The 25,664-nt window shown below is 40.5% G+C and overlaps 1 protein-coding gene across 1 annotated transcript in view; it reads right to left on the reverse strand.

Moving 5' to 3' along the window:
• The window catches only part of LOC124796068 (structural maintenance of chromosomes protein 1A-like), a 116,005-nt gene that overhangs the window by 84,723 nt on the left and 5,618 nt on the right, over window positions 1-25,664 (reverse strand). The window contains exons 2-3 of the mRNA XM_047260154.1: window positions 18,054-18,201; window positions 12,479-12,601 (exon numbers count right to left, since the gene is read on the reverse strand). Of these exons, the coding sequence (XP_047116110.1) occupies window positions 12,479-12,601; window positions 18,054-18,201 (271 nt within the window). The remainder of the gene's footprint in view (window positions 1-12,478; window positions 12,602-18,053; window positions 18,202-25,664) is intronic.

A 25,664-nucleotide genomic window follows, 5' to 3' on the forward strand; every position in this document is an offset into this window, starting at 1 on the left:
ATCTTTCTCAAAGTCAAGTCATCACATCAGTGGGGTGAAGAGTGCCACTCAACAATCCACATCAAGCATATGGATTCTGGTTTATTAAATACTGACCAGCAGCTGAGAATCTCACAGCATTTCTTGCAACAAGGGTAGTGCTTGATGTATAATAAAGGAGAACACAGCAGGGTCACGTCAAGTGTTCCTGTACTGTTAAACCTTCTTGTGCCACACAAATATAGGAAGCCATATCACAAGGGTTTTATTTATAGCTGTGTTGAGGCATGGGTGTCTCCTGGTGGCACCTGGGGACACTACTAGACAAAGGCAGAGCAAACTATTTTCCGTAGACAGCAGTGTACGGCTTTGATGTATTCAAAAATGTTGTTGGGAAATAAAAAATTCTGCAGTTGTGAATATTTATTTCAAGTCAACCACTTTAGGTCAGGTGAACCATGTAGTATTTCTTAGGGCTTGATGATCCATGCAAATTTCCCTGTTTTACTAGTATTCTTTTTTCATCCCCCAAAACCAACGACACAGCTGTTTTAAGGTATGTTTCTCTGAGGAAGTTACAATTGACTATCTTCATGTATTTGGACATGCTAACTTGTAAGCAACACTGCTGAACTTGTAAGGAAAATAATCATCAGCTGATCTAGTTGTCAGTTTGTGGTACAACTTCACCGGACAGTATGCTTAAAACTGTAATATACTATCAAGCTTATTAGATGGCAGACACAAGTGTATGTGATAGGTATAGATTTGTGTGTCCTAATTCTTAATTGAGCTATTCATCTCTCTTCCCCCTTATAAGTCTGTACTTCTCACTATGTCTTTATCTCTGGACTGTGTAGTGTAACAACGTAAGTTTTTGTTTATAACCAATTTTTGTTTGACATATGACCATGTGCAGACTTTGTCACCTACGTCAGTTACAACCCACTTCAAAATGATTTATATTCTTTTTAAATTGTCATAGAATGGTTCTTGAACGAAACTGTAAAACATCAGTTGAGTCGTATGGAAAGAATTACATCACTTGGACCAATTGGTTTTCATAAACTTTTTCGGTTTAAATTTCGTTTGTTTCTCCTCAGAAATTATATTGACACACGTTATCTTGATCTAATCGATATCAGAATCACATTAAATAAACTTTTGAGATTCAAAGTTTCGATGAACGCTGTCAGAATCAATAATCTTGTCGAATATATTATTAATCCGTTCACATAATTCTTCATAAATAAATCCTCAGAACACGTGTTTCAACTTTAGTAGCATACACTATTTTATTAGCTTACTACACATACAGATGTGAACTTGACCGTTGACAGACAGTGACTGACTTTTCAATAAGATTAAGCTCTATATGACGTCATTGTTGTACAAAAAGAGTATAAAAAATTCATTTTTAATTTTTAGAAGCACGACGCAACAACTCAGTTCCAGGATCTTCTGTTGCTCCTTGGCTGACGACCTGCGACGTATAGCGGCCAGCAATTTCCTCTCTGGTCGCGGCAACGAAGATGCTGTCTCCGTTCGTTGCGCTGCCCTCTCCGTACATGAAACACATAAAAAAATACAAAACTTTTAGATAATTCACAGCTATTACAAATATTAAGAAAAATACATAAACAAAACTAAATTAAACTAATAGTCACCTGCAAACTGGGCTGACATTGGTGGATGGGTGACGCTTCATTTCGTCCCACTACAACTGAAGCTGGCTCTCCTGAGAAGGCCCGCAGGAGAGCTTCTGTGAAGTTTGGAAGGTAGGAGACGAGGTACTGGCAGAAGTAAAGCTGTGAGGATGGGGCGTGAGTCGTGCTTGGGTAGCTCAGTTGGTAGAGCACTTGCCCGCGAAAGGCAAAGGTCCCGAGTTCGAGTCTCGTTCTGGCACACAGTTTTAATAAGTTTCATACCTGCCTGCGACTCAACACCTCCTCATTGTTGTTAAATAGTACTATTACTCATTTGATGGTCTGGGCTGGTACTGAGAGACAGATATAAAAAAACTGTAACTATTGTCTTGCAGAATTAATACATTTTTTCTGAGACTTTTTGCATGCCCGGCCACACAAAACGTTGCGATACTAGACGGAATGTTGGGCATACCCCTGGATGGCATAATCCATGTACTGTATCAAAGGCTTGTCTTCTAAAAGCCAGCGTCAGAAAGGGACGAGGTCGGCCGCAAGAAACGTCACAGTATAGCTGTGTATATTCCCCCAGAACATCAACGAGTTTCAGTTGCAATGCGGAAGCCGTATCTTTAACATAGGCAAGGAGTTCTTCGTCATCTTTCTGTGCCTGTGCCAGTGCAGGAAAGACTATGGTACTGGAAACACTGCTGATCCGTAATAGGCAATCCACAACAATGTTGTCGATCCCAGAAATATGTCTAATGTTGGTAGTAAATTGGGCCATGAACTCGAGGCGATGAAATTGACGGGGGGAGCAGTTGACACTATTCTGACGGAAGGCGAACGTGAGTGGCTTGTGGTCCGTATATATCGTGAAAGTTCGCGCTTCCACTTGGGAGCAGAAACATTTCACTGCTTGGTATACCGCCAGGAGCTCATGGTCATATGTGCTCCATTTTCTCTATGCAGGTGAAAGCTTGCGGGAATAATATGCCAGTGGGTGCCATGCGTTGTCCGACCAGTGTTGTAAGGCGGCTCTGATCGCTGTCTGGCTCGCGTCTACGACAATTGCTAACGGCGCGTCGAGCCGTGGGTGTGCGAGAAGCGCCACGTCGGCCATGCTCTTCTTTGATGCCTCAAACGCAGAACACGTGTCCTCTGTCCACTGTATCAGAGACTTACTATTTACTTTAGGGCCTGATAATGCCGCCGTCAAAGGTTCCTGCAGCTCCGCAGCGTGAGGAAGGTGTCGTCGATAAAAATTGAGCATCCCCAAAAAACGATGTAATTCTTTGATCTTAGTTGGTCAGGGTAGCTGCAAGATAGCGTCCACCTTCTCGGACAGAGGAAGAGAGCCTTCAGCAGAAATCTTATGGCCAAGAAATGTCACCTCTGACTGCCCAAAAACACACTTGTCCACGTTCAAGACGACACCGTAACACTCCAATCGCTCGAAAATCTCTCGCAGATGTTGTCGGTGTTGTTCATGGTCAGCAGAGAACACTAACACATCGTCCAGGTAGGCGAAACAAAACGGTAGCCCTTGGAGAACCAAGTCTATAAACCTTTGCCAGGTCTGAGCGGCATTGCGTAAACCGAAAGTCATAAATTTGTTTTCAAATAAACCGAAAGGCGTTATTGTTGCAGTCTATGGAATGTCGCCATTGGCCACCAGAATCTGTGTACACGCTTTAGCACAGTCCAGAACTGTGAACACCGTGGCACCATGTAAAGCTTGATTATAATCCCTCAGTAACGGAACGGGATATCTGTCCGGCACTGTTCGTGTGTTAAGCACACGGTAGTCACCGCATGGGTGCCAAGCTCCACCCTTCTTCAGAACAAGATGTAATTCGGAGGACCACGAGCTCTTAGATGGCCGCATTATGCCCTCGCGAATCATGGCGTCAAATTCTGCCTTCGCTATCTTCAATCAGTCCGGAGCGAGATGCCTAGGTAGGCATGCTACTGGGGGACCATCAGTCGTTTGAATGTGATGCACAGTGTCATGTGGTATGAACCTGGGAGCGCCGGGCGGCCTGGTCAAGTTCGGATAGTTAAGCAGTAATTCAGTGTACTCACCCTCTGTAACATGGCACTGTGCGTTGCGGTGTTGCGACGGAAACCCGTGACTGCTAAGCCAGTGACGCTGTCTACCAAGCGTGCGTTCGCGACGTCCGGCAGCAGGTGGTAGTGCGCCAGGAGGTCAGCCCCGACGATCGCCCCCGTGACGTCAGCCACTGTAAAATTCCACTCGTACGCGCGACGTAGGCCGAGATTAAGCTCCATCCTCTGTGTGCCACATGTTGCAATGGAAGAATTGTTGGCAGCCGTCAGATGGAAGGCAGTTGGCGGCCGGCAACACTGTATGGCTGTTCGTGGTATGATACTCAGGTCCAACCCAGTGTCAATTAAAAACTTTACGTCGGAACTCCCATCGGTAACGAACAGGCGCTTGGAGGATAACTGGCAGTCGGTTGCACCTATTGTCGACCGCCGGTGGTGTTTGGGTGTGATGAGCATGGCGATGTGCACTTCCCTGCCTGATCGCCGAATCGTCGGTGGTACCAGCACGACGGTACCTCGCCTTAAGGAGTGGTAGTACCGCCAGAAGATCTGCTTCTCGAATGCCGCCGTCTGTATCGGCTTCTTCTGCTGTTGTCGTCGTCATGTGCCAGCAGCGCACTGACCTGGGCGCACAAAAATTCAACCTTGGCCGCGAGTGAATCATGGTCGGCCCGTGCTACAGACGTGGTACTGTTTGTACTGTTGTCCAACGCCGCGATTGCACTGACCTGAGCCAGTGTTATTGTGTCCTGAATCCGGTCTGTTAGCTGCGCCACGTCATCCAGTGGCATGTCCGTTTGTGAGGCGATTATGGCTTTTATTTGTGGCACCAACCTAATGCTCCGCAGCGCTCTGAGCAGACTGTCTGGCAAGGTAGCGGTGTCGACTTTACTGCGTAGATGTCTCAGGTATTGAGAAAGCTTCCTGTCGCCAATTTCTTCCTGTGTCAGAACCTGACATATCCGGTCCTCTTGTGACGCGGCCAGCCGTCGAATCAACTCTGATTTTAGCCTGGCATAAGCTCCAGTCTCGGGCAGTTCTGTGATTATGTCCTGCACCTCAGCTGCGTGACGTTGGTTGAGCTGGCTCACAATCAGCGCAAATTTAGTTGCTTCGGCCGTTATTCCAGCGCAGCAAAAACTTGCCTCTCCCTGCGCAAACCAGAGTACCAGGTTGTTGGGCCAGAACGGCGGCAAATGGACTGCAATCCTGGAGACGGCCTGCTGTTCGGTCATTATGTGCTCGTTACTTACGTAGCTCACGCCTGCTTCTTCTTAATCACGTCGGTCTCTGCTTGAATCACGTCTGGGTCACCACTTGTCGGGTTCAGCTAAACTTGTGCTGTCCGACCTTTGCTTAACGTGATTCAGAAGAATAAAGACCTTCAGTTCAGCAACACTAACTTTATTGCGAGCGCGTATCTGAAGACGCCCAGCATGCTTGGACCGATCGGAGTTACAAAATTTGCTTCCGGCCTCTACAGAAGGATCCTTAATCCTGGGGAAACTTCCGTAGTTATTAGAGAGAAAACAGTACTTGTCCACACAAGCCAGGGGGCACAGAACTACTAATTAACTCAAAAAACAAGGAATAATAACAATAATAAACAGAACGTATATAAAAGCTAGAAAACACAGTGCCTCTAGAGGCTAGGCGCGGAACTACACAGACGTCGTGTACAGTAATTACGGCCCCACAGCACTGCACTGACACACGCACACGCACACGCACACGCACACGCACACGCACACGCACACGCACACGCACACACACACACACACACACACACACGCACACACACCGGCGAGCTTGAATTAGCGCACGCCAGCGTCACTACAAATAGTACTATTACTCAATTGATGGTCTGGGCTGGTACTGAGAGACAGATGTAAAAAACTGTAACTATTGTCTTGCAGAATTAATACATTTTTCCTGAGACTGAATTAGCACAGACAACAAATTCTATAATATTAAAATAGGTACTGCCATTTCGGGGTCTTCATAAACAGTCTTGCAGTCATATTGCGGCAGAATCAGCAGTAACTTTGCAAAACTTTTGCAATCATTTCCTCTCAGGTAGTTGTCACAGGCAGTGAAGATTAGTTTATTAATGTATAACACTTTGAAAGTAAGTACAACAGGTGCAACAGTCTTACTGAAAATGTCAGTGAACTGCAGTGAGGGTTTCCATTTCTGACAAAGAGGAATCACCCACAGATTATCTTGATGTTGACTGTGTAAGGAATTTTGCATTTTTATCCATCTTAGTTTCGTGTTGTCACAAACTGTAGCAATGAATGTAAGATACTATGTACCCGTAATTATATAGCAATTTAAATGCATGAAAAACATTCAAGTGTTCATTGCCCTTGCATGTCAGCTTCAAATCAACAGATATTCCAAATGAAGAACAAAACACAGTTTCCATTTCTAACGTTTCCAATATTCCATGAGTAAGGTGTGACTAACTTATTACCCCTATTTTTCTCACTGTTACAGTTTAGGCAAAGTGTCACAGCTAATACACTCTGTAATTTCCTTAAAAGGCTAAAGGACACTTGCAAAAATAATACTTCTACACTTTTACCTTCCTCTTGTTAACCCTCAAAGTAAAACTGTTGTTCACTTCTGAAAACTTGAATTAAGAAATGTGTTATCTTTGAGTGTTACGTTTTTAAATGCGATTTATATGCATGGCACTTGTTACATTCATACAATATCTGTTGTGTCCTTGTTAAGTGTGTGCAATGTTCATAATCACTGATGTTGATTTTGATTTCTGTCATTGATATCCAAACAGCAACAGCTGATAATAATGGATCCCAAAACATCAATGTTAAATAAGAACCTACAGAATGGTGTAAAAAGCAACATACAAATAGATCTAATATCATATATATTAATCAATGAAAATAAACAATTATTAACAATATAATGTAAATGGATCCATAAAAAATTTACCCACAAAGCGGTGGCAGGGGAACACACACACAAAAGGATTTAACTTTTACAAGTTTTCGGAGCCAGTGGCTTCTTCTTCTGGCAGAAGAGTAGAAGGGGAAGGAAGAGGGGTGAAGGAAAAAGACTGGAGAGGTTTAAGGGAAGGGTTACAGTTCAGAAAAGTCACCCTGAACCCCGGATCAGGTGAGACTTACTAGACGGGATGAGTTGGTGCTGCTTGGTGAGTAGATTTTTTTATCCATCCATTTATAGTATACATATTAATCAGTAAATAAAGCAATAATTAACATTACATATTCCAGTACCTTTTGTCTACAGATTGTAACAATAAAATTTTTTAGACATTTCCTCTGCAGTCTACTGCAAGGTGACAGAGAGCATCTCCTGCTTTTGAGAACGTTCTTTCAGAAGCTGATAACATGACTATACAGCTAAAATTTAAGTGCAGCTTTCCGTGGTTTTGGATAGGTAGTACCAATTACATGATTTCACACTTCTAATGGATCTTGTTTAAGAATAATAAGGTGATTTTTCAGACAATATCTATGATGGTAGATCAATTTCTGTTCCTCTTTGAAAATTATGCTTTTCTTGTGCCACTTTATGACATTCACTTGTGTAACAAATTTGGTTTCCCTCTTCTCATGCAATTTATCAATGTACTGCTCATCCTCACTGACAATCCTTTCAACAACTACAAGCAAATTGTTGATGGTTTTGACTGCCTCTGAACATGCTAATAAATTTTGAAAATGTGTGTTCTTGACTCTAGGATTGAGCATTATTGATATGGCTAATATTTTAACATGTTCAGTTCGTACTGAGTCCTTTCTGGTATCGATTCTGATGTTACTCTCCAAATTCTACCTGACAGTCTGTACTGGTTGCATGGCAGATATTTTGATATTCCACATATTAGTTATTGGCATTACTTTACTGCTTCAACATACATTTCAATGCAAATTTCACCAGTAGTCACTTCTAAAGACTATATAAACTCAAATGTCTGTGAGATTTACAATACAGAGAATCTGCAGCTGTCAGCTGGGTGGTTCACTATCATGACAATTAATGATATTAATGAAAACTGGTTGCAGCTGCAAAAATCTTTCAATGATATAAAATGTTGAATTCTTCTAGTGAACATTGCTTAAATTAGTCAGAAGTCCATTTATTTTCTTGGCTCCTAATTCGCATCTGCCCTTTGTTTAAACTACAAGACTTTTCACAGCAGTTGTCAATTCTGGCAGTTTGCCAGTCTTTTCGACAGATGTTTTTGCTACCAAACTGAGCACATGGGTAAAACAAACTATATTTCTTCTTCTTGCAAATGCTATAACTACTCCTATGCCCATAGTTGTTCCTAAATTAGTCAACACTGCCGTATTTTGCTGGTACTTAATTCCCATTCATTACAAGTCTGTAATAGCATGCTTGAAACACATTTGTTGACTGTTGCTAGGGAATGACTGACACTTGCTAAGGAACAACTACCTTACAGAACTACTGACAGTAGCCACAGAACACCTGGACAATGACTGTAACAAGAAATGTAGCAAGTCGGACATGTTAACTGCAGTGAAGCCTGTACACAATGCTCTGTATGCATTTGACAGTTCATCCGGTATGGTGTTTGGTAAAGGTTATTGTGGAACAGATTAGTGCAACATTGCATGTAGTATGGCAATATGCCTGCAAGGCATCATTTGAATGCCTATAATCATAGGAAAGCCGTTAGATGGCTCAAAGCCAGTCAATTAAAGAAGACCACTGAAAGTGGAAATGCTATGCAAAAGCATACTGGAGGTCACAGATGGTCCACCACACCACAGGAGAATCAGTACATAGTCCCAGTGGGGAAAAGAAAAAAGACATCTCACTCCAAGGCAGAGCACTGCAGACCTCGCAACCACTACCGGTACACATGTCTCTGCCACAACCATTTCACAGTGATTAAACCTGGCTGGTTTGTATGCTCAGAGGCCAGTTAATTGCATCCCGCTCAGAAGCCAGTTAATTGCATCCCACTTCAATCATGCCATCGTTGAGAAAGTTTGTTAGCCTAAGGAGCGTGTTGGTTGCAGTCAGCAACAGTGATCCAGAGTGATATTCTCCAGTGAACCCACTTCATTGTGCCAAGTGGTTCTGGCAACCAGTTAGTGTGGGAAAAGAGGGTTATGTTACACACCACAGAATGTTCATGAACATCATCAGTATGGCCTAGGTGCTATGGGGTGGGCAAGCATTATGCACACTGGCCAAACACCACTGCATATCCTCGCGCAAGGTACCGTTATAGCACAGCGGTACTGCAGAGAGGTTCTTCTGGTTCATGTCCTTCTGTTTAGATGCATGGTAAGTCCCGACTTTCTGTTTATGGATGACAATGCCCACCACAAAGGACTATTGAGGTGTCAGAAACAGTGGAAAGTGGAGATACTGAAAACACATCTCCCCAAACCATGCAAGAACTCAAAACCATCTTGAGAGAGGAGTGGAACAATATACCCCAAGTAGTCCTTAACAGTTTAGTACCCAACACGAATTACGGATGCAAATTGTCCAGTAGTGCCTGAGGAGGGCATATTCCTTATTGAAAGTCTGATGTCGACCTTTATGCTGAGATTCTTACCTGTGCAAACATGAATATTATTTGAGTCTGTTATCCTGCTTTCCCATGTGTTGAAATCTGTACTATTTTTTGTTATAAATATACCACTCCATCTCTACTACGTATATAATGCATTTCATTTTGTCCATCATTGCCTGTGACTACTCCTGTCCAACATTACCTCTGTTCCTTAACAATTGTATTGTAAGGCAGTGTACACTTGCCTCTGTGTGATCCTAACAAGAGTAGCCATTTTCATTTTACTGCCATCAAAGTAATGAACAGTGTTTCCCTAGTAATTTGTACACAGCATTTTGTCTGCTAAGTACCTGTCACGAGTACTAAACTGTTGGGGTTCTTATTTTTATTTTTTAAATAGAAAATTCAAATTGGTTTTACAGCACCGTTCGAATGTATGTAATCCAGCTGTTTTCTGACATGCTATGACTATAAATTATATGTTCAAAACAATCATTTTTGAGAGATCATTCTTTGTGCTCACCCAGAAAAAAAGCAAAAATTTATGAACATCTTGAATTAAACCAAAAATGTCCCAGCAGCTAAGTGGTTGAACCAGAAGCATAAATATTGACATATCCTTAATGACGTACTTTGTCACTACTGCCGGCTTTTTTTTTTTTTTTCTTTTAAATAAAGAAAACTGCACTTCATACACTCACCACTGTTAAAGTGTTAGTTTAGTCTAGATAAGAGAAATAGAGACATGAAAAAATTAGTTTACTTCCACAGTTGATGTTACAAGCTTATTAGAAGTAAGCTCAGTGAATTGCTGTAGACTGCGTAAAATGTAAATTTGAAAGAAAGCTCAGGTGCTACAGTTTCACTTCATGCCCTCTATCACTGTTGTCAATCTTTACAATCTAAAGTATGTGCTGTATTTGGTGCAAAGTAAATACATGAGTAGTGCATGTAGTTATTGCAAATGTATCATGTCAGATTTGAACACAAAAGTCTTTAAAATGTGCTATTGCAAAACCCTAGTTCTATTTCCATGTAACATCTCTGTCATAGCACATCACCTGCATGAAAAGTATATTTTCAGCACTTCACAAAATGTTTTTATCCCTACCTGCACTCCCGTCACTGAAGGGCCACTCTCCCTCACCACACATCCAGTAGGTGAGCTCATTTATGTGTGCTACTGTGGTGTGGTGGCTTCGCTGGCTATTGGGTGACGTAACAAGTTGTCAGTGAATAAGAGTTCACTCGCCGGAAATGTGCGACATTTCCTCGATTATGACCAAGCATATTCTTTGAGACTCAGTATTTGAATTTAAAAGGATGAAGATTGTTACTGTTGCTGAATACAGTACATCGGAAATACAAGCACAAAGATGAGACTGAGTTATAAGTGGCACAATGGAGGGTGTTGACTGGGCCCCTTAGTCACATATTGGCTCAGTCCAGAACACTTCACGTCAACTGTCTTGTTGTTCTATCACTGCTGCAACCTAGCAGTAGTTGTATCATAGCTGTGCGGTGAAGCTAAATGTTGCAAGTTGTGCTGGCAACACGATTGTGGATTACATCAGAATTTCCTCTCTCACATCTACCCTCTCCACAATGGCCTAAAATATTCCCTTAATACCACCACCACCTCTGGTACAAACCATCTGTCTTTTGAGCCACTTATAACTTGTTCAGTCACATCACTTGTCAAAGGGAAGAAAACAGAGCAAAGTCAAGCGAGATATCAAATAAGAACAAAAAACTGAAGTAAACCTTACTAGGAAGAAATGTAAAATTGGGGAATTTTTAGCATTGATCTTATGTGTTTTCACAGGGGCTACGGATTTATGGTGTAGAATCGCGAAAAACGTAAAATTGGAGAATGTAAAATCGAAGTTTCACTGTATTACATTGATCACTACTGGCTAGCAATGGCCATTCAGTTCTCTGACTACAAACATAAAACTGTGATCTTAATGTAATTGAACTAGCTTGATGTCAACTGAAGCATTATGTAGGAACATACCAATGTGACATGTCACCCAAAAAACTGCAGGAACTTGTTCAGATAGGAATTCAAACTGTTACAGAGAATGAATGACCAGTCATATTTCTGTTGTCAAAAAGTCAAGTTAGAAGACTCTTATAGGTAAAGAGGTGGAATCATGGAAGATACGGTATATTAATGTGACATTAGTTAACACAAACATTACAGTGATAGTGGATGTGTTGGTGATTTCCTTGATGCATTCAGACCTCTGTAAGCAAAATAAGTAGACATATGTTTGTAATTCAGACTGTAATAGTGGCACCAGTCAACATACCAAGCAGCCCCATCCCATTAAGGCTTGAGAAAAATGATATGAGCCCTACTGTTCTCAGATACATTGCTCTTTCTTATGGCAATACATAAACACCATATTATTGCTGAATAATTTACATGAAAAAAAATTCAGCATGTAATATTATCTGCTGTAACATATATTGGTTAAAAAAGTATCATTTATTGTAAAATCATATACACAAAATTCTATTTATAACAATTTATACCCACAAGAAGTTTTTTATCCCTTCTCATATAATGAAGATTAGTGTTATTTTTTATTAACATGTAACAAATTAATGGGAAGGTAAACACATCAAAAAAGATCCTTCATAATTAAGCATTTCGTATCCTGATATTCTGTCCATTTTAAACAAGATCTTTACCAATAATATTGTTCAGTGCGCTACAAAATACAAGACTCCCAAAATACTGTTGCTAGTCCATCACAATTATTTATTTCCTTGTCTTTGCTGCATATTGTGTGTGTGTGTGTGTGTGTGTGTGTGTGTGTGTGTGTGTGTGTGTGTGTTTTCCTTGTGGTGCAGGGACAGGGAATGGAATATTTACGTAAATGAGCGTACAAAGGTACCAATAACGGTTAAAGTTCACTCTGTCCGTAACAGTTTTGAAAATTCAAACTAATAACAGTGTTTCCAGAATGAGATTTTCACTCTTCAGCGGAGTGTGCGCTGATATGAAACTTCCTGGCAGATTAAAACTGTGTGCCCGACCGAGACTCGAACTCGGGACCTTAGCCCGCGAAAGGCAAAGGTCCCGAGTTCGAGTCTCGGTCGGGCACACAGTTTTAATCTGCCAGGAAGTTTTAATAACAGTGTTGTCTGTTTCATTGTTATTTCTTAATAAACAATACTACGAAGTCATGTTTGTTATTCATAACAAATTGAAACTACAAACCTTCTGCAGTCTAAGTTCTATGATGTCTTGAGACAGCCATCGCTCTGATCTACGCTCTAACTCCATCATTCCTCCAACAATTAGACCACTCCTTTTGTATAATGTCCCTTCAAGTGTCACAGCCTGAAATTATAATAATTTCGGTCAGTGTCAGATTACTTCTCCCGTCTTATTAACTAGATGCTACCAATACATGAAAGACACTGATTTATACAGTACACTAGGAAATAAACAAAACTTCTAATAAATATGAAGACACAATGAATCAATAGTTCCCAGTGAACATAGCTACCATTTTTTCAGACCAGAAGCATAACATCTGACAGCCTAAAATGTGAGGAACAACTCTGATACCAAAAGAAGCAAAAAAACTTAAAAATAAAAATAATATGCACTGGAGCAAACAAACAAAAAAGAATGTGTAGGGATGACAGCAAGAACAGTAAGGAGGGAAAACTATTATATAAACTGACTATTATAACTATTGTGCAAACTAATAAAAGTAACAATTAAAACAGGACATTAAATTCAGGAAGATAAAACAAAAGATGGGAGAGGAGCTGCTGATTGTATGAGCCAGGTGGAGAGTCAAAACTGGTACATTATTGGCGTACATAAAGTTCTGGAAGTATAGACCCAAATAATCTGATGTGTATAATGAAAGGAGCCAGCAGCATGCATGCTGTGATATGTTCAGACTCCAATTAAATGTATTGTGAATGATACTTGAAACAACTAATATCCTAAAGTGAACTACTTCTATTCAAGAATCTTTGAGCATATCTGTGAAGTACTTTCAGTGAGTGACATGTCACCTCCTTTTATCGTTACTTATAGATGGCATGCATTTTTGCAAAACAGATCTGGTAGACAATCATCTACAGCTGTCAGAAAAAAATCCTTTCCTGTGGCCACTGCCCCAGCCATACCACCTCGAAACAAAGAAAAACAGACTATGTGCACTACTGGAAAACTATTTATCATAGCACATTAAGGCACAACCTTTTTTTCAACCTTGAATTGTGTCATTAAACTGTGCCGAGTATCATCAAAATCAATCAACACAGTTACTACAGAACTGTTTAGACACAACTTGGAGGATGATCACCACTAACTGTACGTATCTGCAAAGTACACAAGTGTGCAGCATCAGTTTGGTTGCTGTATATGTCAAAACTCATAAATGGTATCTTCCAGCAGAGTCTAGGACATGACTTCTCTATAGGAAACTATTCATTCACTGCCAATATGTTGGTGAATTTTACTGCAATTTGAATCTTTGTAAATACACTATTGTAGGTCACAAAATAGTGAAGCACTAACAAATCATGAAAAATAGTTCCTTAAGAAGGGGTGCAGCCTTGTCCTTTGTGTTAATGTAGTATTTCAACATAAACTTGAGTAACGAACAACAGGCACTCTGGTACTTATAGGCACTCTGGTACTTATAAACTACTCGGTTGAACTTAGAAGAATTTTAAGAATTTTTACTTCTTGCCCCAAGTTTCACCAGATTGCAGCTCGCAATGCAAATAGGTTAAATGCAACTTTCACAGTGGAAGAAGTCTACTTGGAACAAATTTTCATTAATATAGGCATTCATCAAAGTAAAACACAACTTGATAGCAACCAACAACCTTTAAACACTGCAAGAGATTATGGGGTTGCTGGCATTTGTGTTGATTTCATTCTGAGGGTCCCATATATTGTGCAACCCTTACCTCAACTTTTTTAAAAAATGGACTTTGTTCAAATGGTCACCAAGTTTCAAACAGATGTACACAAACTTCAGCAACCCCTCTATCGCGTCTCCTCCTTGGCTCACTACAAGTGAATAAAGCCATTTTTCCTGGCAGTCAAGACATACAGTATGACAGTACCATCATCCTAATGAGGCAAAACATATGGTACCAAAATTCCAATTACTTTTACTTAGTAGAGCCATCAAGTAGCAGAACAAAACAACTGCAAAACTGAAAAGGAGGTATCAGATATTACGTAAGTCACAAAATGTTCCGTACCTCTCTTGAGACCTGTTCACATTTGGTAATGGACCACAATATCTTATGGCCCTTATGGACCACCACTAAGAAAACCAGAGACAAGGCAACGGTCTGAGGTGTTTTTTTACAAAGTGATACATGAACACATTCACTTTCACACCACCAGTTAGTATTTAAATGGATGTGACTTCTCTCCTGTCAATGGACTCACCCTCGAATGTAAGTCAGCAGTAAATTGATGTATGTGTCTTAACGCTGTGAAGTGTTTTCCAACTGCAACATCAGAAGCGATGTATATCCCATGTCTGAATACTTCTCTCTACAAAGAATGGATTATTCTCTGCAAGACAGTTGGCTAAACCAAAAACATCCATTGTGTCAACAACTCTCATCTTGTTGAGTAAGAAATGAGATAACTGCAAAATACACTCCTGGAAATGGAAAAAAGAACACATTGACACCGGTGTGTCAGACCCACCATACTTGCTCCGGACACTGCGAGAGGGCTGTACAAGCAATGATCACACGCACGGCACAGCGGACACACCAGGAACCGCGGTGTTGGCCGTCGAATGGCGCTAGCTGCGCAGCATTTGTGCACCGCCGCCGTCAGTGTCAGCCAGTTTGCCGTGGCATACGGAGCTCCATCGCAGTCTTTAACACTGGTAGCATGCCGCGACAGCGTGGACGTGAACCGTATGTGCAGTTGACGGACTTTGAGCGAGGGCGTATAGTGGGCATGCGGGAGGCCGGGTGGACGTACCGCCGAATTGCTCAACACTTGGGGCGTGAGGTCTCCACAGTACATCGATGTTGTCGCCAGTGGTCGGCGGAAGGTGCACGTGCCCGTCGACCTGGGACCGGACCGCAGCGACGCACGGATGCACGCCAAGACCGTAGGATCCTACGCAGTGCCGTAGGGGACCGCACCGCCACTTCCCAGCAAATTAGGGACACTGTTGCTCCTGGGGTATCGGCGAGGACCATTCGCAACCGTCTCCATGAAGCTGGGCTACGGTCCCGCACACCGTTAGGCCGTCTTCTGCTCACGCCCCAACATCGTGCAGCCCGCCTCCAGTGGTGTCGCGACAGGCATGAATGGAGGGACGAATGGAGACGTGTCGTCTTCAGCGATGAGAGTCGCTTCTGCCTTGGTGCCAATGATGGTCGTATGGGTGTTTGGCGCCGTGCAGGTGAGCGCCACAATCAGGACTGCATACGACCGAGGCACACAGGGCCAACACCCGGCATCATGGTGTGGGGAGCGATCTCCTACACTGGCCGTACACCACTGGTGATCGTCGAGGGGACACTGAATAGTGCACGGTACATCCAAACTGTCATCGAACCCATTGTTCTACCATTCCTAGACCGGCAAGGGAACTTGCTGTTCCAACAGGACAATGCACGTCCGCATGTATCCCGTGCCACCCAACGTAATCTAGAAGGTGTAAGTCAACTACCCTGGTCAGCAAGATCTCCGGATCTGTCCCCCATTGAGCATGTTTGGGACTGGATGAAGCGTCGTCTCACGCGGTCTGCACGTCCAGCACGAACGCTGGTCCAACTGAGGCGCCAGGTCGAAATGGCATGGCAAGCCGTTCCACAGGACTACATCCAGCATCTCTACGATCGTCTCCATGGGAGAATAGCAGCCTGCATTGCTGCGAAAGGTGGATATACACTGTACTAGTGCCGACATTGTGCATGCTCTGTTGCCTGTGTCTATGTGCCTGTGGTTCTGTCAGTGTGATCATGTGATGTATCTGACCCCAGGAATCTGTCAATAAAGTTTCCCCTTCCTGGGACAATGAATTCACGGTGTTCTTATTTCAATTTCCAGGAGTGTAGTTCTTTCCCACTCCAAGCGCACTAACATCTTATACTAGCTACACAAATTCTCTGACACATGAAAAGCACAAAAATATAATTTGGTGCCACATTTAATGACCAAACATTAAAAAATAGTACACATCCACTGCATGAAAAAGAAGTTATAACCAACAGCTTTTCAAATTGTAGTTCAGCACATCACATCATGAATGTGGTACCACATTCATATCAAATTCAGGAAGTCATTCTTGTGTACCAGTGGCTGATATACTTCAAAATTGCACCTACATTGTTAACATAACATCCATTTCAGCAGAAGCAATGGTGACTGACTATAGGTGCTTCCTTGGTAGTACAAATTTAATGTTCACCTGACAGCAGTTTAATGTTCACATACAATGTGTTTCTGAACTTCTCTCAGTGCAACAGGATCATTTATTACATTTTAACATTGTTGCACTCCCAGCAAAATGGAGATGTCAAATAACTTTTCTGCAGTTTCAATCATGATATGTATAAGATGATAACAGTTATGATATTAACATTGTTTTTCAGCACCCTACTCACAACATTAGTCAATGGTGACAATTGGAAGAAATTTTTTGCAGCCACCAGCACTGAAATGTCACTAAACTTTCTCTGCCCATCAATTGTGGACATGGCCCATCTGCTCACAGTGGATTATCAGCCAGTGTCTGTAGCCTGGACACAACAATTTTACAGCCATAGTGTTGGATACCTGACACTGTGGTTTACCAAAATGAGGTGACAGCAGATAAAGCAGTATGTAACTCTGCCACCAAATGGAAATTTCATGGGCACTTGACTGCTGTCCAGTCAGCTGCTGCAGTAGTTTTCAAACTGGCTAGCGATCTGCTCCTACTTTCACAGCCACAAGCAAATGCCAGTGTCATATTACGGTGACAATCTGCGACCTCCAGAAAGCATAGACAGGAAAGGCCTCATCTCAGTGCCATTCCACCTCTGCAGAAAATTCATCAGTGTTCAGACATAAATGGGTTCACGCTGCTTCTCCCAGAACAAGAACCAACAACTACAGAAAGGCTGAGGCACTATGACTCCCATCGGGGGAGTGCACTCAGCACAAGCTACCTGTGCCATCTAGTGGTGCATAGGGTGGAGTTAATGATGCAAAGAACAATGAACTGGTATGCATTCCTCTTCAGTACTGAATAAACATGCCATATTGGGTTCACTATGACTTCATTCTTGTCTCAGCTACATCAACTGTTAATTGCCTATTGCAGTTAACATGGACATTTCTCAAGTGATTGCATTATCAACAGAAACTGTGTAATGAAGATTTTTTTTAAATATATAAAAACATGCCTGTTTATGATTTCACCACACAGTTATTCATCTTCTGACACATTTTTAGTTTAGCATTTGATATAAAATAAAGAACCAGCCACCCACTGACAAAAATACGTGCACACATATGCTGAGAAAGAACAACCTATTGGACAACGAAAATTAACTAACTACAATTTGCTTTCCCTCGAACACTCAACAAAGGTAAGTATCTTATAGTATTATTGATTTTGAATAAAGACTGCACTGGGAGTGGCAGATATCAGTTCAAATCAACTGACTTTTTCTAACTGGTGAATGACAACATGCAAAATGCATCACATTCATTGATGGTATTTTATTAGTAAGCAAACAAAAAATCATTTTTCTATAACCTGGTAGAGGAAAAAGAATAACTGAATGCTTACATCACATCTGTTGTTTTCATTATAAGCAATACTTTGGGCCACACCGTCACTGGTGCACACCACCACATTCCCTGTTACTGTCACAATAGCTTTCCTCAGATTCTGATTGAAACACAGTAAATCAAGCAACACTGTAGCATAACCATCTCTGTAAAATACAAATAGACAGTTACTACACATTACAACATTATGGACCAGTACAGGAATCTTCATGGTACAACTTCTCTCTGCACATGCAATACAAATCCAGAAAGACAAGGGTGACTTTCTCAGATTTCATAAATAATAATTTAGTTTATTCAGAAGGTTTGGACTATTGATTATGACAATGGGAGATCAAAAACAAGCAGTGCGAACTGAACACACATTTATGTAGCATCCATGTAAGACTGCAATAAGGTGTGTTTCATATTTTATAAATCTACCAATAAAGAGGAACCATCCCCAGCTTCGAGTCGCGTTAATTCCACACTCATACCATATACAAATAATATTGCTTACACAAAATTAACACAAAAACGACTGGGGAAGAAAATAACATCCCCATTAGAATTCTGCTATTTCTATGACTGCCAACCTTTTATGGAGAAAATAAGGGATTGAAGAGGAAGGCTACAGAATATACATTTCAAACAGAGTTTTAAAAAGAATAGTACTATTAGGAATATATTTAAAATATTCAAGCCTGTTTTATTTTAAATTATTGCTTGTATTTATTTACAGACTTTGCTTCTGTTTGCAAAGATTTATTCATAAAGAATTCTCTACAATTAAAATTAAAATTCACTGCTACTTGCAGTTCCCCTTTTATAAGTTCCATGGTACATTTGTTGCATATCTCTGTCCCTTTATGGTTCATAGAGAAAAAATTCTTTCTGTGTCAGCACTTGAACCAGGAATGCTTAATACAAACCCAACTACTTTCATTAAATTGGGAACCTAAACATTATACCGGCTCTCAAGGAACAGAAAACATTAACCAACTCCTGTTTTGCATTGCCTTCTCTGGAAATGGTTTGCTTCAAAATATCCTTTGCATTGCAAAATTCACAATTCACAAAATCTTCATCTACATCGTCTATCTGAAATGAGTCAAGTACTTCTTGAAGATGCTTAAATTTTATCTCAGACACAGGAGCATCAAAGACTCTACTGGCATCAGCAATTGATCTTCAAATTTGAAATTACTGACCCATTATATTTACAATGAAATCAAACACTGGAATATCCAGGTAGAAATATCAACAATGTAAGCAAAGACAAAATGCTACTTGCCACACAGAAGACAAGTCAAGTTGCAAACAGGAACAATTAAAAGATGCTTACATAAAGCTTTCGGCTACAGCCTTCATCAGTAAAAGAGAGACTCACACCATTCACACAAACATGCAAGCATACTTCACACATACATGACCACCAACTCCAGCATCTCAGGCCGGAATGCAAGCAGCAATCTGGAAATGGTGGGAAAGGAGAAGGGATAGTAGTGTATGGGTGGGGAGAGAGACGAACACTGTCTGGTGGAGTGTGCTGGGACCAGACTGCCAACAAGCGCAGCGTCAGGAGGTTGTGGGGCAGGGAGGAGGGGAAGAAAGGAGAAAAAAAAGGAGAGGAGTAGGTAAAGATGGATAGATGCGCTGGCAGATGATTGCAAATAAAAAGGGTGCAGATTGAGAATGGGGAGCAGACGACAGGACAAAAGGGGTGGAAACTGTTGGGTAGAGGGTGCGGGGACAGTATGTTACTGTAGGTCGTGGACGGGATAATTATGGGGGGAGATAATGTGCTGTAAGCATAACTCCCATCTGCGCAGTTAAGAAAAGCTGGTTACAATGGCACATAACACACCGTAAGATTATCTTCTAATTTTGGAAGAAGTGAACGTACTAAAAACTTTATTTGTGCCACTACCGAAATATCTATCACTTACTCTTTGCTCAGTTTTGCTAATCACAGAGCATTGGCTGTCTCGAAAGTTTCCCTTATACTGATATTAGGGTGCTCTCAAAACAGAACAACCTAAAACAACTGCACCAACATCAGATATGCACAGTTGACACTCTTTAAGTGTCTTCAGAATCATTTAAAATGTCTTTAGAGCTTTGAGACAATCATCAAAACTTCTCATGAAACTTTTAATGGATTCCCAATTTGTAATGATTATGTGAACAGCTCATGTTAAATAAAGCTGTCTAGCTGGTACATGTTGGAGAATTTCACTCCATTTTCATCTAAAATTTAAAAAAAAGATTTTAAAACTTCCCTTTGCTTTGCAGAAACAGAGAAGAGACCATACAATTTTAAGACCAATTTTTCGAGATTAATATCTAGGGTACCACTTGCATGTTTCATCGCATTCTGCAAAATACGATATGAATAGCTGGCCTTGAAGATTTGTTTGTAAAGATCATTTAAGGCATTATCAGCACAAAATGCAATACAATTGTTATGCCAAACTGCAGAATTCCAAGGAACGTTTTGTGGGGCGGCGGATGAGTTTGTAACAATAGTTTAATTAATTGCTGGATATATGCTTGCGTGTTGAATCAGTTTCAGGCTTTTAGAATGTTGTTAATGCTGTCTTTCGCCGTTCTCAACACTGGCTCTCTATTTACTTCTTGGCACCCAGAAAGTGATTTAATAAAACATGGAGCCAGTATTTAGAGATCCTAGTGCCCACTTCAATTGAGATACCATTATAGCTGCAGCTTATAGCTCTGAGGAATTAGGAGATTGTCCGGGATTTCTAATCAAAAACTGTTTGCCAAAATAGTTGAGTATATTCTGAAATTCACTGATAAAAAACACAAGTATCCCTACAACCTAACTAACAGAGCAGTTCAGAGTCTAATGCGCTGATGCAACTATAAATGTCCGAATTAAATGTTAAAAAGAATGCTCGCCATAATTTGATGAAAATATTTCACCAAACGCCACGCTAAATATTTGGTAGAACGTCTGTCTCGCGACGGCACGTGAAAATACGACAATACGCAAACTGAAGCTAGATAATGAAAATCATTCCAGAATTAACACTTCACATAAAATGTTTTCATGGTTCCGCGTATCTCTAGTAACTTAATACAGCACCCGAGGCTGTTTGTAGCAGATACACTGATGCGACGCGACTACCGACACAGATGGCGTGTCATTCAGCGTCTGGAGAGAACTGGGGCCTTCCTTCCTCGCGTAGCATCCTTATATATAAAGCCGCGGTGCGGACGGCGAAGGGAACGCCTGATCTTTTCGGCTCTCTCGACTAGCCGCTGGGCTAGTAACGCACCACTTCAAGTTACATAATAATTTATAGCTTCTTTTGCTGATGGCCGAAGAAGCTCTTAATTTAAACGTGCATTCAGCACGCAGGTAAGTATTGATAATGAAATTTTGACGTGGCTAAGTTAAATATTTTGGGCGAGAGAATTAATTAAATTACACTGCACACAGTAGATGAGCTCTGAACTGGCCCTTTTGAGATCCGCTATCGCTATAATTTTATAGGTATTCAAAAGAAACTTTACACATCTTCATAATCATAACGGACCTCCAACCTATTTAAATCTAAACATCCTAGCCTTATTTACTAGCCTACTTAATCTATCTTGCTTCCTTCAGTTTTGAGACGAAAACCACAAAATCATGAATTTCCACTAAAATCTTAATTTGTGAAATCCAAAGTACTGTTTTTATTAAATCATTATGAAAGATGAATCTAAATATAAATTTTGAAGTCTCTAGCTCTTTTCTGTTGCGCCAATGATTTTTTCAGAAAAACGTCCAAATTTCGAAAATGGCTGAAGTTATCGAACTGATATTTAACACACATTAATTTAGTATTATTCCTGACATGCTAGAAAAGTTTTAGGTCATTTGTTTGACTTTTAAGGTATTGCGCAACATTTATGACGTCAGAGCTAGTTACAGCAGACTGGCTGGCACACAATGGAAACTGATGTGAATTTACTACAGTGTGAGTAGGCTGCTTCCCTACAGTTTACACAAACTGTGGGTAGACATCCCTGTTCCACTGCTCTCTTCTATAAAATCCAGAAGTTTATTTTAAATTTCGTTTTCAGAGTCAAAAATCTCAAAACAATCAGAAACACCTTCTTCTTTTTATGGTTTGAGGCATAACCTGCTTTACAGAAGAATCCCCTTGACTTCCTGGGATTGTTTAAAATCGTAACACTTTTTGTAATACTTTTTGGAGCTAAAACTTTTTTAACTACTGCTTTAGCTTTTGTGCCCCTGCAGTGCAATACTAGAATCACCGAATTCATCCTTTTCACTTTAACATTGCAGTCCAAGCTATTGTAAATGAGGTAATGTGTCACTGTGTGATACACAAATATCAATTCTACTGCAACGGCTCTGCTTAATCCACTTATAGTTAAGCCACCTTAGCAAAAAAGTAGCTGGAAATCTTGGAAGATTCCTTTACGTATTTCTCCTTGTTTGAATGACCTAACAAAATTAAAAATATTTATTACTAAATTTATGTTTGCATGATTTAAAATTGCACCAAACAAAACAAAATAATGGTACTATAAAATTAATTATAGTTTACCTGTAGTTTTTGAATGCTTAAAGCAGTACTGCTGCCATGTGTCACACTCAAATCCCATTTGCAGGTAGAACAGAAGGCTTTGAAACAATTAGCAATAAATTACAAACTCTGAATCCGAGCAGAAAAATGCTCGCATCCTCTAGCTTGGTGTAGTTTGGTGATTCCTCAAGTTTCTGGCTCACCAGCCAGCTGAGCAGATTTGTAACATAAGCACTGTTGCTGTTTTACTTGTTCATCACAAGATCAGACATTGTGAGGAAAAATATGTGGCATGTCAAGGGAGATAAATTATTTTAACTACTATTGCAAACGTTCGAAAAAGAGATGAATTTGAAATAATATGGGAAATGGGATTTCCCGGGAAATACGGCTTAGCTGGCAACCCTAGTTACCTCACTTTCTGTTCTAAGTAATAATACATTGTGAGAGATCACCACTTTTTAATTGTTTTTTTTTTCTCAGTGAGTTATTTGCTTTTGACATCCTTGTCTTCTATTTGGACTATTTTACAATTTTACAAACTTGTATTCAACGCAGTACTTATCACTTCTTTGTCATCATTTTTACATCAATCCTCAACGTGCAATTAAACATTGCTACTTGACATTAAATTTCCTGTGTGTGTATCTAATAAATATATCAACGTGCAATTAAACACTGCTACTTTACATTAAATTTCCTCTGTGTGTATCTAATAAATATATCAACGTGCAATTAAACACTGCTACTTTACATTAAATTTCCTCTGTGTGTATCTAATAAATATATCTACCTTACATAAAGTTCATGAACACTTTCTACTTCAACTAAATCACTTTATACACATGAGATATACACAATATCAAAGTGCTGATAGACATAAATAATAGTGCAAAAATTATACCAGACTGTTTTGAGGCTGTTCCAACACTGTCCCAATGGACAAGGACACTCCTGGGCACCCCTCAGCTTGCTTGCGGTCAGGCCCAGGTAGTGTAGGCCACCCACCACGCTGCACAATCACATGTGTTCTTAATATGCACCAGACACTTCGTCACCCCTGTCTGTAGGTGTACAGTTATGTAGGCTACAGCCTGGCTGGCAGGCTGCGCATCAACTGTTTCCCTTCCCCTGCCCACCTGCTGCCTGTGTGCGATGTCTACTTAATGTGGCGTCAAACCCTTGCAGTGCTGGCATTCAAGGGGCATGGGAGTCCAGGCTCCAACATCTTCTTTTGCTGGCGGTTAGTTCACAATTTAGTCATGGTATTTACCTCTGGATATGGCAAGGTGCGGGCACTGTCTATTGCCACTTTGTGAAATTGTGGCGAGATTCTGTCTATAAGGTCTCCTGCATGACATTGCATGAAACACGAAAATACTCATCCACAGCAGAAATCACCAGCTATGTAGAAGACATTAATACCACATATACTGATCATCATTTTTTTTATTCAGAAACTCACTAAAAACGTAAAAAGAGTCAAACAATGCATGAGGCAGAGAATAACTAACACTTTCACACAGTGTATTTAAACTTGGTTTACTGGTCATTAATTTCCACAATCTCATATGCCATCAATGAATGAAAATATACAAAATATGCTGCCTTACTGACTTCCATATCCCCAAAGTTGGCAGTTATTCTTATGAGAAAAGTTGTCGACTTAAACATTTTTGCAGGTCTGCTGTACAGTTTTTCCACTTTAAGTTTTCATCAGTATGCACACCTAAGAACCAGAATCTTCTACACTGTTTCCTATTTTTTTGTTGGTTTACTAAGTTAAAAGGAGGTGTGATATTTTTGACAGAACAAAACTGGATGAACTGTGTTTCTTCAAAGTTTGGAGTTAATCCATTTATGCATAACCATTCAGAAACTTTCACAAAAACAACATTTACTATTTTCTCTGTTGATACTGTGTTCCTTGGATTCACAACAATGCTTGTATCTGCAAACAAGACTAATACTGCCTCTTGATTTAAATAAAATGGCAGATCATCAGCATAAAGCAGAACAGTAGTGGGCCAATAAAAAAAAAACTGTCAGGCTCCCTTTGGAATTCTTCTCTATGCAGATGATGTGGCATTCCTCTTTGTATTACTCAAACAGCCTAGGGTAACTTTCTGCATTCTGTTTCTTAAACACGAACTAAACCAGGCATTTGCTTAACTACGTATTACATAAAAACTTTACTTCTCTAGTACAATATTACGACTGACACAGTCAAATGCCTTTGAAAAGTGACAGATGATCCCGATCGGTGATGTTTTATCATTTAAAGATTTCATTAAGTGCTCAGTAAATGTTAAAGAGCTGTCTCGGCAGCATGGCCCTTTTGAAATCCAAGCTGTGACTGGCTACGTGTTCCATTATTACACAGGTTACTTTCGCAAAAATTCTAGAAAAACTATGTAAGGATTGACACACGGTGGTAATTCTTCATTCACATCTGTGGAGATGTCCTTTGTATATAGGAGCCTAACAATGACACATTTCAATCTTTCTAGGAATACATCCTCTGTTAACAATGCACTACATAACTTACTAGGAACATTACATGACATATTATAGGGCAAGTGTCTTACTGGAGATATTATCCACCCCACATGCACTTTTACTTTTTAGAATGGAGAGTTCTCTCCTTCTTGTAGCGATCTTCCTACTCATTTCGGAGGGATCTTGCCTTCCACCAGACTTTTCTAGTGAAATGACTACTATTACGAAGTAACAGATGCTGATACATTCACAAACAGGGTTTATTACCCCAATTCAAACTGGCTTAACTTCCAATTGATTATAAACTCACACAATTTTTAACATAAACACACTCCCCTTATCATTCTTGTCAAACTTGGTTATGTTTTATACATCGATCTTCTTAGTTACCAGTCCTACAAACATGGAATTTCACCACGAATGGAGCTCCATGGAATGCCATGCTCCTCAGCGACTCTGAGCCCTTACCTGCTCTGATGTCACGAGCAGCCGTCCAACATTCCTGAAATACCTCTTACATAAATCCAAACAGAACCTCATTTTCTTTTACCTGTAACAATTATTAC

Source organism: Schistocerca piceifrons, chromosome 4, assembly GCF_021461385.2.
Source record: "Schistocerca piceifrons isolate TAMUIC-IGC-003096 chromosome 4, iqSchPice1.1, whole genome shotgun sequence".
Lineage (NCBI taxonomy): Eukaryota > Metazoa > Arthropoda > Insecta > Orthoptera > Acrididae > Schistocerca > Schistocerca piceifrons.